The sequence below is a fragment of the Rana temporaria genome, chromosome 8, assembly GCF_905171775.1.
Source record: "Rana temporaria chromosome 8, aRanTem1.1, whole genome shotgun sequence".
Taxonomy (NCBI): Eukaryota; Metazoa; Chordata; class Amphibia; order Anura; family Ranidae; genus Rana; species Rana temporaria.
In genome coordinates, this window is record NC_053496.1 from 40560227 (window position 1) to 40574845 (window position 14619).

At 47.7% G+C, this 14619-nt stretch overlaps 1 protein-coding gene across 1 annotated transcript in view; it reads right to left on the bottom strand.

Annotated features, from left to right (window-relative positions):
- Positions 1 to 14619, bottom strand: part of SMC3 (structural maintenance of chromosomes 3) — a 91377-nt gene that overhangs the window by 49904 nt on the left and 26854 nt on the right. Inside the window, exons 14-16 of the mRNA XM_040361639.1 lie at positions 13990 to 14093; positions 1119 to 1218; positions 853 to 1013 (exon numbers count right to left, since the gene is read on the bottom strand). Of these exons, the coding sequence (XP_040217573.1) occupies positions 853 to 1013; positions 1119 to 1218; positions 13990 to 14093 (365 nt within the window). The remainder of the gene's footprint in view (positions 1 to 852; positions 1014 to 1118; positions 1219 to 13989; positions 14094 to 14619) is intronic.

The window sequence follows — 14619 nt, forward strand, 5'->3', positions numbered from 1 at the left end:
CAAATCTAGTAGAATTTCCCTCTTGCTCTCGGACTCTTTTCCAGAGACAGCAAAAGATCTGCAATAGTTGGAGTTGAGAATTCTTGGCTTGTATAATGAATTCTCAACTAAAAACAAATTGAACACATTATATCCTAATGGCTGTTCATGCATCTGTGAAGAAAATTATGCTGGAGTGGACAATCACCTAAGCAGATAACATTTAGGAGAAATAAAAAAAAAACACACACACACACCACCTTTCTGAAGTACTTTTGTAAGCAATCGTGACTGCAATAAGTTTTGACAGTGAGCTCTTGCGGCTGCGCATCTGCCAAATTAGGAGGGGCGGCTGTGTCCATATATCAGCTGCATCAACATCCAGTAACATAGGCTACCTGCATGCAGCTCCAGTTGCACAAACAAAAGGCTCAATTCAGGTAGTATGGGAATTGACGCTCATGTGAAAGAAGCCTTAGAGAAGATATTCTACTGGGAATTCTATTTATTTATTTAAAGCTGGACACATAAAATGCAGATAGCTTGAGTTGGGTGTAGGGGAATGGGCATAAAGGTATTTTACCAGATAGGCTGCACTTCACTGTCACATTTGGTGGCTTATTAAACGCATGAATTCTCCTTTCCTGTCAGGAAAGGAGACCTTGAATGAACTGTGCAGAGTAGTGGCTGCTCTTGTAAAAGACTGTTCCTCCCAGCAATGTCCTCATGCTGTACTTTCATCACCTCACTTCACTGGAATTTCATAATTATCTCTAATGAAGACAGAAGGCACTGCTGGGGGTTTTAGGGGATAGTTTACAGCCTTGCAAGTATAGTTTGTGGTAATAAAGACTGGGATGAAAAAAAGGTTACCTGTTCCCCGCTGTGACCTCCACACAAGTATAAAAGGCAGGTTCGCAGTCAAAATTATTCATGACGATGCCATGGTAGCCATTAGCAACATGTGGATTAATTCCCTTCCTCCGAAAGTGCTCCATAACTTTATTAATGCTGTCAATGCCGTTTAAAATTGCCTGCCAAAAGAAAATTAAGCTTAGTTTACAAACTAAAATTTAAAAAAGTATTTTTACAACAAAACATTGATTTTACGAGACATACAGGCATAACATTCAAGTCACCTTTCCTGTGGCAGCCCGAAGTAGCTGCTGTTTCTTCTCCAGATCCTCCCTCTTGGCCGCTAGGGCCTGCTGTTCTGCATTCTCCTCCCGCCACAAGTAACTGGAGAACAAGTAATATAAAAAGACAAGTTTAGGTTTAAAATTTTCAAAAACCTTATTTCTTGAGCAAAAGGCAACTAAAATGTCTAATTTCTTATGACACCAAGCTAACCTAAGGTCTCACTTTCTGTGCAGATGGGGGAATAGCTCACAAGAAAAGCAATGCTTTTGTTTAGCGTTTATCCTCCTAGTGGCAGACATAAAACCCTCAAAATTCCAGTTTTGCTAAAAGGAAACCTGCACTGACATAAAGAACACCCTGGATGCATTATATTAGGTGGGTGGACAGTGAACATAAAATGTGCTCCTTCCCTTAACTACTTCTGGACCGGAAGGTTTTACCCACTTTCTGACCAAGTTATTTTTTTTTCAAAGCGGCACTGGGTTAATTTAACTGACAATTGCGCGGTCGTGCAACCCTGTACCCAAATAAAATGTATGTCTTCATCTCCCCCCCCCCCCCCCACCCACCCACAAAGAGAGCTTTTTTTTGTGGTATTTGATCACCTCTGTGGCTTTTATTTTTTTGCGCTATAAACAAAAAAAGACTGACAATTTTGAAAATGATATATATCGCTGTTCCTAATCACTAGGGGCAGACAATCACACTGTACTCCCCCACAGAATGGGGATCTGCTTTGTTTACATTGGCAGGTCCCGTCCTGCCTCTGTGGAGGGATCGTGGGCGGACAACGTGGCCATCGGCCAAGTGCATCGGCTCTGCGCGCCCGCTATATCCGTTACACAAAGCGCCATACCGGTATAGCGATTCACGCAATAGAGCCGCCCTGCAGCATTATAACTGTGGTGACTTGTCTGTAATTGGTTAAAGTGAATGTTAACCTGATTCATGAAATTTGAGCTGGGCACATATGTCTGTAGTGTTTTCTTAGCCCTCTTCCAAGCACTATTTTGCCAAGCTTTCTCCTGCTCAGTAGCTCGGTTATCAGCCTGATAACTTACAACAAGTACTCTGGAGAGACAGCAGCCTGAAGTGTGTGTGTCCTGGAAGGATGCTGTAAATAGAATAGCAGACAGCTTGCTGTCTCAGAGCAGAGCTCTGCACATTCCTTCCTTCGCCAATATGGAGTGGGATTGTGTGTGCCTTTCATCCAATCAGCCGTCTTGGCTGTACGCCAATAGTTTACTCCCAGTGGTGAACAGGAAGAGAAAATCTATAAAACAAAGACCACTTTCCAAAGGATATATATATCTGAAGACAGCAGATATGCATTTAAAACTTATGTAGGGAGATATGTTTTTGTATCATCTGAGGCAATAACACTTCACCCTTCGGGCCCCCTAATATTTACCTGAGCCCCATCTCTGTCCAGTGACGTCCACAAGTGTCTCGGCCGTCCAGGACTCTCCCTTCTGATTGGCTGAGACACAGCAGCGGCACCACTGGCTCACCCTGCTGCAATTTAAAGTCAATTAGCCATTTAAGAGAGGAGGCGAGGCCGAACCACAGCTCTGAATGGACACACGGAGCTGCAGCTCCACTTGGGTGTTCCCATAGCAAGCTGCTTGCTGTGGGAGTACTCAAAAAAGGAGGGAGGGGCCAGGATCACCGACAAGGGACCCGAGAAGAGGAGGATCTGGGCTGCTCTGTGCAAATCTACTGCACAGGGCAGGTAAATATAATAGGTTTGCCATTTTAATAAAAACAAGGCTTTACAATCACTTTAAGTCTATACACCAGGCAAGAAGCGGGAGTCTCAGCTCTACTGTCCTATTAAGTTTTGCAGGACAAAGTACTGAGGTTTCTTCACGTGAATGTTTATCCTCCTTAGAGTACGGCGCCAAACGAGAGAGAGAGAGAGAGAGAGAGAGAGAGAGAGAGAGAGAGAGAGAGAGAGAGAGAGAGAGAGAGAGAGAGAATGGAACCCAATTCTGGAGACAATAAGATTGAATGGTGGTATGCCTGAGTCAACGATAAATAAAAAGAAGGGAAGGGAATTCGTCTTTCTGAGAGAAGCAGTGGCCGAGATAAAAACCTCAGTCCAGACCAGAATTGCAGTTTCTGAATTGTAAAGAGTACCACAACACTCAGATCCCATGGAGTCACAGCGGAATAGATATGGGAGCAAATTGGGAGTACTCCTGCACACAGGTCCCGATCAAAGCGTGAGAGGGGCCAATGGTCTCTGAAAACTCCTGGGGTGGAAGCTCTGAGACTCGAGATGTCCTGCATATTAACAGCCATGCTGTTAAAGCCAGTTACCATAAAAGCAGGATGGGACAGAAGGTCTTTTCAGTAATCATATCTGGGCAACATTCCACATTATACAGGGCCAGTTCAGAGCGACGAGAATCACAAGAATGCCCTCCGTCTCAATCCTGTGAAGGAAGAAGCTTCTCTGGAAGAAAGGCAATGATCCTCAACCACTGCTTTCACAGGAGAATCCCATTACTTTGGAGACCTGTCCAGTTTGTTCAACCTGGAGGCAGGGAGAGTCGCATCCTTTGTGACTCACCCGTCCTGGAACACCTCCAAGTGTACCACTTTTCTGGGTCCAGGTGCTGCCAGATAAGGAAATCTGCCTGCCAATTGTCTACACCTGAAATGTTCATAGCGGACAAGGATGAAATATGAAATTCTGCCCAGGTCAGGATTTGATCTATCTTTTTACCATGACGAGACTTCTGGTTCCGCCATCAAAATCAATTTACACTGCTGCTATGATGCTGCCCCAACTGAATCTGGATTGAATGATCCTTCGTAATACGGTGAGACAGCCAATTTGTCAAAGTTTCAGGATGTTGATGAGACTCCTACAACAGTCCTCCAGGCAATTTCTTAACAGTCAAAGAGGGAGAAAACTTTGCAGCCCATTCCTTGCTTTTCTTCCACTGATGAAGATTGTGCTCTTACCACCAGTAGCACCATTATTAAGAGTTGGTCCAAAGAGCCACTGCTCCTCAAAGGCAATGCGGAGCAAGCGCCTCTTGCACAAAGGTTCCTCGGCACAACACTTAATTCATACCGGTATATGTACTGACACTATGCAGGTTATGAGAGGAGAGGTTTCTAGCAAACTATCACAGCTGAAGTTTAATTCCACAGCCATTGGGTCCATATGCTCAATATAAAATGGATCAATTGCAGCAGAAGTTAGATCTCTTAAAGGATTTTGACTAAATCAGGCACTGGTTTGACAAAGTCCACTGTAAAAAAAAAGCCAGCAACTCTGTGCTTTTCTTATTGATCTTTATTAGCTATATAGCACGGATTCAGTACAAAATTCTAATGCAATTCGGCCATTGCAGCCTTCTTCATAGCACTGTTTGACAAAGGACCTGCAAGAGAGAACAGATCTTCCAAACGCTTATTAGTTAGGTTCTTAAAAAAAAGGATTTTTGTACTCACCGTAAAATCCATTTCTCTGAGTTCATAGACGGACACAGCCTTCATTGACCTTAGGGTTATGCTTCTTCCTACCAGGAGATTTAGGCAGAATTCTACAGCACTTAAGGTGTTAAAAACTTTCCTTCATGCTGCTCCTCCCAGGGGGCGTGGCTCCCCCAGGCATAACCCACACCCTGCTTTAGCAGCCTCAGTTCGTAACAAGCAGTACAAACAAAGGAGGGGTGGGTGCTGTGTCCGTCTATGAACTCAGAGAAATGGATTTTACGGTGAGTACAAAAATCCTTTTTTCTCTTTCGTTCATAGACGGACACAGCCTTCATTGACCTTAGGGACGTCCCCAAGCAGTGTCAAAAAATTCGAGGGGTGGGAAAATAACACAGCAAAAACAGGTTACACCCCAAACAAAAACCGGAGTTACTCAACGGAGGAACTCCAACCTTAAACTGCCGCCTGTAACACCCTGCGGCCGAAGGAGGCATCAGAAGATGCACTCACACCCACCATATAAAACTTTGAAAAAGCGTGGACCGACGACCAGGTCGCAGCCTTACACACCTGTAACACAGAGGCTTGGTGTCGGAAAGCCCAAGAGGCCCCGATCACCCTGGTCGAATGCGCCATGACCCGAAAGGGGGGCGCCCGCCCTTCAGGGCATAGGCCTGAAGCACAACCTGTCGGATCCACCTGGAAATGGTGGCCGACGAGACTGCCAGGCCCTTACTGGGACCGGACACAGACACGAACAGCGAGTCCGACTTCCGGAACGGAGCTGTCGCCGACAAGTAAACTCGAAGGGCCCGAACCACATCCAGAGAATGTAAAGAGGCCTCCTTCGGGTTCTTCGGCTGAGGACATAAGGATGGAAGAACAATGTCCACATCCAAGTGAAAAGCCGAAACGACCTTAGGGAGAAAAAAACGGCTGCGGCCGCAGCACCACCTCATCCTTACGGATGACCAAGCAGGGAGCCTTGCAAGACAAGGCCGCCAGAACAGACAGACACCCGTCTGATCGAGGTAATTGCTACCAGAAATAAAATCACCTTTTGTGACAATAAACAAAAAACCTCCCGAATGTCCTCAAAGGGAGCATCCTGAAGCACTGAAAGGACTAAATTCAAGTCCCATGGGGGTAATGGAGGGCGCACCGGAGGGGCCACCTGCCAGACCCCCTGACCCAACGCACGCACCGAGGAGTGCGATGCCAAGGGTCGCTGCAAGTAAAAACAGCCAGAGCAGAATCTGGCTCCTAACCGTACGTAAGGCGAGAGCCTGAACCACTCCTTGCTGCAAAGACAGCAGAATCCTGAACACAACGCATGTACGAGAGTGCCAGTTCATCTCCCCCCACACAGAGAAGTAGGCCTTCCATGTATGAGGAAAAAACCTACGTGAGGTAGACTTCCGTGCAGGCAGCACGGTAGAGACCACCAAGCCCAATAGGCCTCGGTCCTTAAGCCCCTGGCTCTCAACAGCCACGCCGCTAAGGCCGGTGGCTGTGAAACAGGGTGGAAGATCGGACCCTGTAACAGAAAATCAATTCCCAGGGGAAGACGCTAGGGGGCGTCTGCCAGCAGACGCACCTGGTCCGCGTACCAGAAGCGACGCTGCCAATCTGGGGCAATCAGGACCGATAGAATCCCTTCAGCTTCTACTCTGCGCAGCAGGCGAGGAAGAAGCTTCCGAGGAGGGAAGGTGTAAAGTAGGCGACAGCGACCCCAAGGAGCCACCAACGCGCCTGACGCGTCCGCCCACGGGTCCTTAAACCTGGCCATGAACCGTGGCACCTACCGATAGAGACGGGACGCTAGAAGGTCCACGTCCAGAGTGCCCCACTTTCGGCACAGACCCCGAAACACCTGCGGGTGGAGAGACCACTCTCCTTGGCCCAGTGCAGTGCGACTTAGGTAGTCGGCTAGCCAATTCCGTATTCCCGGAATGTACCCAGCCGATAGAGCCGGAACGGACCCTTTGGCCCACCGAAAGGATGCGCGCGACCCCCGTCGCTGCAACAGAACTCTGTGTGCCTCCCTATTGATCAACCTACGCCACGGACGTGGTGTTATCGGACAGGATCCTGACCGGTCAGGCCTGTAGATCCAGGGACCACCTGGCAAGGCAAAGCTTGATTGCTCGGAGCTCCAGAATGTTGATCAGTAAGCAGGACTCCACCTGAGTCCAGTGCCCTTGGGCTGACTGGGTGCCCCAAGCGCCCCTCCCCAACCGGAAAGGCTGGCATCCGTCGTGACCACTGTTCAGTGGCCTGCAGAAAAAAGACTTTCCGGCCCGAAGCACCGGAAACGCCAGCCACCACACCAGGGGAGACATGATCAGATGACTAAACTGAATCTGGTAATCCAGAGATGACGGAAGCTAGTCCCATCATGACAGCAGTTCCCTCCGTAGTACCCTGGCGTGGAATTGGGCATACGGAACCGCCTCGAAAGAGGCTACCAACTGACCCAGAACCTTCCTGCAGAATCGCAGAGATGACCGCTTCTGGGTCGGCAACTGCTGCACAGCAGATAGCAGAGTCTGAAGTTTTTCCGCTAGGAGAAAAACACTCCCGCCCCGGAGGAATCCAGGACCAGTCCCAGGTATCCCTGAGACGGAATCAACCCTGATTTCAGGACAATCCAGAAACCAGCCGAACACTCGGAGAGCCCGACACGTGATAGGCACGGCTCTACCAATGCAGAGCTCGAAGAAGCTCGTAGGAGAATGTCGTCCAGACATCCCATGATAACAAACCCCCGCTGTCACAGCCGGGCCAGTATCGGGATGAGCACCTTGGCGAAAACCCGCCGAATGGGAAGGACACCATTGAAAATGGCCCCCCCCGACCGCAAAGCACAGAATCTCCGGTGGTTTGAGGATATGCAGGTACACGTTCATGACATCCAAGGATGCCAGAAAATCCCCCTGATGAAGTGCCGCTATTACCAAGCGAATCGACACCACCTTGACAAAACAAAACAAGGGACTTGAGGCCCAGAATCGACCGGGCCCCATCCTCCGTGGGGACACAAACAGAATGGAGTAAAACCCAGAGACCGTTCCAACGAGGGAACTGGCACAATCACTCCCCTGACCAGAAGATCCTGGACAGCCCTCGACGGAGTCAACCGGCGAACCGGAGGAGGCCAGAAGCCGGAGGGAAAAAAACAGTTTGGCAGACAAGAGAGAAACTCAATCTTGTACCCCAAGGAAAACACTTCGCAATGCGAAGCCAGTCTCCCACCCGAGACACGGGCGGGAGCAGACCTTCAGGCGGAAGCAGGTATGTTGGTAGGTTGTTAGGCATGCAGTATCAGGTGCGCTGCTACCCCGCAGCGGGGATTCAAGCACCATGTAGACCTACCCCCACCGCACAGGGCGAGCGAAAAAACGCTCGGAGGTAGGCAAGGAGGGTCCTTGTACAGGGCGAGGTCCCTAGCCCTTCCCAGACTGTGGGAACAGCATGCGCTTACCACCCGTGGCATCCTCAATGATGCCAGTCAGGGAAGACCCAAAAGGACCGTTCACCCTTAACGGCCATCACCAAGGCCACCTTAGAGGTCCTTCTTCCAGCTCCTGCAGCAGGAGCTTCGCCCTTTAAGTCGGGGCCTGACCAGGGCCCCGGCCAGAGCCGGCCTCACCGCCGAACCCACCACCGTGAATAGGGAGCGGGCCACGGCCTCCACTCTCCTATCAGCGGGATCCTGAAATGCAGGAGCCCCTTCCACAGGCAACGTGGTGGCCATGCGCAGTCTGGGTCCACTGGCGGAGGAGAGACCTACTTTTTTTTTTTTTTTTAAAGCCCCCCTCAAGGGGGTAACAGGTTGCAAAGTTTTTTGACAAACTTTTTGCGGTGCATTCCATTCCTTGTATAACATATTGTCCAAATAAGGAACACAAGGAAACACTTCAGCGGTGCGTGGTAGTGTGCTGGTACTGACACGGAGGTGTCTCCGCCACATCCTCAATTTTTAGAGTCTCACGCACCGCAGAAACAAGAGCTCCAACAAATTCTTGCCAGCAACTGACTGCAGCAGAGTCATCCTCACTATCCATAAGGGTTAAACCCGCAGCCTCTGACATAACAGAACCAGAAAAAAACAGCGATTCTGTGTCATCCCCAGAAGCAGGCTCAGGGAGGGGGCGCTTTTTTACCCCCCATCCGGGCACCAGCTGCTTCAAAACTGGCAAGAAACCCAGGACAGCCAACATAACAGATGTGGCAGGGGAAGGGGCATTAAGGGTTAACTCAGGCATAGCTTGAGTTCCATAGTGTCAGCGCTGAGTCACCCACCCTGCAAGGCAGGACAAAAAAACCCCACTGGTCACCTCCTTGCTGCTATTGCAGAGCATGGGGGCCCCCGGTATTCACCACCCCACCCAGCTGCAGAGGGAGCTGAAAAACCTCAGGTGTGCTCTGATGTGCTTGTTATAATGTGTCTTCACCTCATGGAAGATTCACAGCGTTTCACAGCACTAAAAACTGGTAAAAGAGACCAGAGGCTGTGATGAGTCATCTCAGGGAAGAATCACATCGTTACCAAGGAGATTTCCAAGATGGCCACCATCTGAGGTAAAAATTACCTCATAGAACACAGCAGCACTGGCTGTGCTTTGTCTGTCACATTTAGAAAAGAATCACAGCGTTACCAAGGAGATTTCCAAGACGGCCGCTGTCTGAGGTAAAAATTACCTCATAGAACACAGCAGCACTGGCTGTGCTTTGTCTGGAAAAAATTACCTCATAGAACACAGCAGCACTGGCTGTGCTTTGTCACCTCAGAAAAGAATCACAGCGTTACCAAGGAGATTTCCAAGATGGCCGCTGTCTGAGGTAAAAATTACCTCATAGAACACAGCAGCACACAGCAGCACCCCCCAGAGTAACAACACAGTCCCCCTAACAACACACGGGCTCCGGTGGTAACAAAGAAAACCCAGGAGGCCCCCCTTCACAGCCACTACCCAGTCAGGGGAAGGAGGGAGAGAGGAAAGCAGGACGGACCCTCAGTCGACCTCCCCAGGGAAACCACCAGCCAGACCACTTACCTGAGTAAGGGGCCACTACTTACCTGTCCTGCGACTACCCGGCTGGAGGTATCCCAGACAGAACCAACGTCCGTAAACGGCATGGCTGTCGGCCAGACACACTGCGACAAAGCCATAGAGACCGGTCATATGTGTGCCCTAGAACCGAAGTTCCCCGGCCGCCCCTGGAGCAATGGGGCCTGTCGTTGACGTCCCAAAGCTGAGCTGAGGGCCGGCACACGCTCGAAGGCCGAACATGGGGGGACTACAAGGGTCGAGGACCCAGCCTGTCACCCAGTCGGCTGTTGATAGAAGAATCGCAGGATTCAAAATGCAGGAACAAAACAATAAAAAAGCGAGAAAAATCGCCAGAAAAAAACTCCAGAGTCCAGGAACTCCAGAGAGAGCCTTGACCTCCTGTCGTTAGGCAGAAAACAAACTGAGGCTGCTAAAGCAGGGTGTGGGTTATGCCTGGGGGAGCCACGCCCCCTGGGAGGAGCGGCATGAAGGAAAGTTTTTAACACCTTAAGTGCTGTAGAATTCTGCCTAAATCTCCTGGTAGGAAGAAGCATAACCCTAAGGTCAATGAAGGCTGTGTCCGTCTATGAACGAAAGAGAAACAGGTACATCCTCCATCGGCATAGTAAGCACAATATTAAAGGCATTATAAACGTCCCTCCCTGCACCTGCTGTTTTTCACCTGCATAAGATGTACACAGATCTTAGTTTCACGGTGTCATTTGTTGTTCTGTACACACATCCTATAAGGGTAAATCATCACATTGCTGTGTTAGAAGTTTCTGCCAATGTTCAAACATGCGACATGGCACTGCAGAAGTTCATGCACGACCTCTGTAAGAAAGGACCAACATTTCCTGCAAAGAACCTACATATACCACAATTCCTGGGTCTCCGAGTCTAGTGCTCCTCAAATTCGAGAAATAAACAGTAATTAGATTTGACACAGGTCAAGCAGTTAGAGCTATTTGCAGAAAGATCACCATGCAGTCGTTTATCACAATAGCCCTCCCACATTTGTGATCCAACACAGAGAAATTAATGAGGCTAAAAAGGACAGGCAACTTCTTGTCTGGGGTCACAATCCATGCATTTTAGGGACAAGCTAGGAGAATGAATACATGGACATAGGGAAATCTATAAGCTATGACACTACAATCTGCAGCCACAACATTTGAGCCGAGGGCAAACAAACATAAAGTAATAGGACTACAATAATACCCAACTAAAACAACAAAAACATTTGAAAGTGGACAATGCCTTTAAGGGAAAATGTTGGATTCACAGTGAGAATCAGACTTTTTGCACAAAAAGGCTGATCCCCTAGTTTCAGTGTAGCATTTGCTGCATTAATAAAAGTTGAAACTGTCAATCAGACATAAAATCTGCAGAACGGGGCACAGAATCATACTTGTGGATTCAGTCAGCAAAAAAAAAAAAACTGGCTGATTTGAGCAATAATGTGATAAAGACCACAACTGAAAAAGGTGGACGGACCCAGCCATACCCGACGGAGCCAAAAAGCATCAAAGACGTGAAAGCAGGGCGATAGGATTCCAAACTGCAGACATCAGCACTGATAGTAGGAATGCTGCAAGCAGCCCCAGAGCCATTATCAAAAAGTGAGCTAAAGGCAAATCAGTAAAGCAAAACGGTCTCCTCCATGTCTAGAAACAGACATGCTGCGATCGCGTGGTAGTAAGGCAACATATGGTTTTGTTAAAGAGGATGTATAGCCTTCTGTATACTTTGTAAATATAGGCAAGCTTAGAATAAGGTTTACCTATAGGTACTGTAAATATCTCCTAAACGTGTGCGGTTTATAAGATATTTACTGTATGCTGTGCCAATAATGTGCTGCGACTGGCGGCTCCCGTGCACATGCACGGGAATGACATGGCTCCATAAAGTCTCAAAGCTGGAGTTTGCTTCCTCTTTAAGTGACAATACCTTAGTTACGAGACCCAGACAGCTTTCAGAAAGTGAGAGTTGGATGGCTGGAGGTGACCAAACCCAATTTAGGTGGGTAAAAGGAACGAATTAATGATTGAAATTCCACTTGACTCTCTGCAAGTAGCAAGAAAGATGCTTCCTCAATGCTGTATGGCGGGAAAGAGTGTGTATGTGCAACATTCCACTTGGCCAATGCCATCAGAGATCAGTCCCACAGCGTAAACTCCTTTCAGTGTGAAACTAGTTGGAATGGGAAATAAGGGCTCAGCAACCCACGTAAATAAGGTAAGCTCCCAGTTACTAAGTGAGCCTTTGGAGACAAGGCAAGTGCTGAGGCAATGCAAGTGGCTTTGGTTCTGAAAAGTGTTTTATAGCTAACTTTTACCATAGCAGAGCCTGGTCAGCACCTCACGCAGGACCTAATGCTTAAAGGTGGATTTCAGGCTATCCCTGCAATGGTGTCCCGTTCAGCAGGGTCCGTATACAGTCCCCAAGAAGCCAGGCTGGGGACAACTGTGCTAAAAGCTGTTAGATGCAAATCAATGGAGACAAAACTCCAGCAGCAACATAGTGAGGAGCCTTGACTGAAAAAAAAATTGCTAACAAAAAATAAAAATACAGGTCAGTCTTTAACAGAGCAGAGAGGAAGTAAGTATATTTATTCTTCTATGCAGGGCTGTGGAGTCGGTAGATAAATGTTCCGACTCCTCAGTTTTATGTACTTCCGACTCCGACTCCTCTGTATTAATATGCAAATGTATTTTATACATTCCTTGAGGGAAAGAAACTCAACCTACCACAGGACTACTGGCTTGGAAGCCAACAGTCTACTGTATTGCACAGTTTAAGCAAAAGACAAACACAATGAAAACAAAGTTTTATAAAAAAAAAATATTAATCAATCAAGTGGCTGGATAGTAGCAGCAGGCATAAACATCAGGAACAGGATTTTTACCAGTTCAAAAATACAAACCACATTATTTGGTTGTTTTAGAACAAAAACAAAGCTTATCTATAATGAACCAAAAACAAAATCTGTAAAACCTAGAAATGGTTTATATTAATCTAGAAATGTAGTTATAGGCTTAGCAAATGCAAATCAATTCAATGTAGAGTTCTAAGGAAGAGAATTGCCTCTGCCAGATCCTCTTTCATAGAGGCTCTTAAGTCAGACTTTATTATTTTTAGGGCTGAAAATAATCTTTCGACACTGACTTGGGTGGGTGGCATTGCAGTAACTATTCTGGCCACATCACTAACGATCTCTGGATAAACAAGGATGGCTTCTTCAACAGTAAGTTTTGATGAGCGATCATACTTTTCAACTTCTTTTAGTGCTTTATAAAACTCCTGTTGGAATTTTTTTATTTGGACACTTACTGGTTCTCTAAGGCCGAGTACTCACGAGCAGACATGTCCAATGAAACCGGTCCGCGGACCGTTTTCATCGGACATGTCTGCCCGGGGACTTCTGTTCGATGGCTGTACACACCATCGATTAGAGGTCCGCGCGTAAACAATACGTGGGGCGTGTCCGCGGTGTCGATGACGCGGTGTCGCCGCGACAACGACGCGGCGACGTGGGCGGCCTGCCTTTAAAATGCTTCCACGCATGCGTCGAAGTCATTCGACGCATGCGAGGGATGGCGGGCGGCCATGTACGGTAGGTATGTACAGACGACCGTACATGTCCGGGCGGACAGGTTTCCAGCGGACTGTTTTAAAGCAAGTCCAGGAAACAGTTGTCTGCTGGAAACCTGTCCGATCCGCCCGAAAATGGTCCGCTCGGGCCTACACACGGCTAAAAACTGCTGAAACTGCGGACCAGTTTCAGCAGACATGTTTGGTCGTGAGTACGGGGCCTCACATGCGTTCCCTGTAAAAGCAAAACACAACACTATGGAAAGTATAAGTATTGCAGCTCCTAATTGTGAGTTGCGTGCCATATAGTGAAGCACATGAAAAGCATGCTTTTTCACGGACACTTAACATGTTCGTTTTGCGGTTACGTGAGGCACTGCATGCATTGGTCTTTATTCTTACAGTAGAGAAGTCATTAATTATAACTTTTTGTGAATTGGGACATTTAAACTTGCTTTTTTTTTTTTTTTAATTCCAATCTAAATTTAGTAGGAGTCGGAGCATTGTTTGCCGACTCCGACTCCAGGTACCCAAAATTTCCCCCGACTCCGACTCCACAGCCCTGCTTCTATGTCACAAATACTGATCCATGACGACAGTAGTTGGTGTTATCTTGGCCTGGCCTACATTTTTAGTTATTTTTTTAGCCAGTTTCCAATCCTGTAGACGGCAGCATAACCCAAAAGTTAAAGATTTTGCTTTAATGATGAGAAGAAAAAAAAAATGTAACTTGAACGCTCCGGCTACATAAACAAAATGTACTTACTTTCGCTCGCTTTGTAATTCATCTTTCTTATTTTTCACCTCATAATATTTTTTATCCAGTTCTTCCACCCGAGCTTTCACTTCGTTCAGATCTTGATCTAGTTTCTAAGGAGCCAAAAGTAAAAAGCAAATCATCATAAACAACGGGACCTTTAACATTGTGCACAAATATTCCCCACATTCCTAAATATCACTATGTGTGGGTTCCACGTGAATTTGTATGGTCAATAAGATTCAAGCAGTTTAGAATGTTAACTTCCTACTGTACATGTTTTCTCTAATCTTCCAAGACAGGGGTCTCCAAACCCCGGCCCACAGCTCCCTTAGATACTGCAGACACAGAACTGCCGGTCTGCTTGCTCCCCCTCCCCCCGTTGTTATCTGCAGAAAGTCCTGACAAACAGACACAGGCACTCCCCCACACTCCCTCCCGTTATGCCACTCGTGCTGTGAAATATTTTCCGGGACCGCCGGCGAGAGCAGAAGGCAGACGGGCCGGTCTGTGTGTACCGTTATTGGATTAAGGCAATATGGGGGGGTCCAATCTAGGGGTATAATCAGGGTAGGGGAATCCGGGGGGGGGGGGTGTATTAGGGGAGAATTATCTTTGTGTGCGCGCGCAAGATCAGAG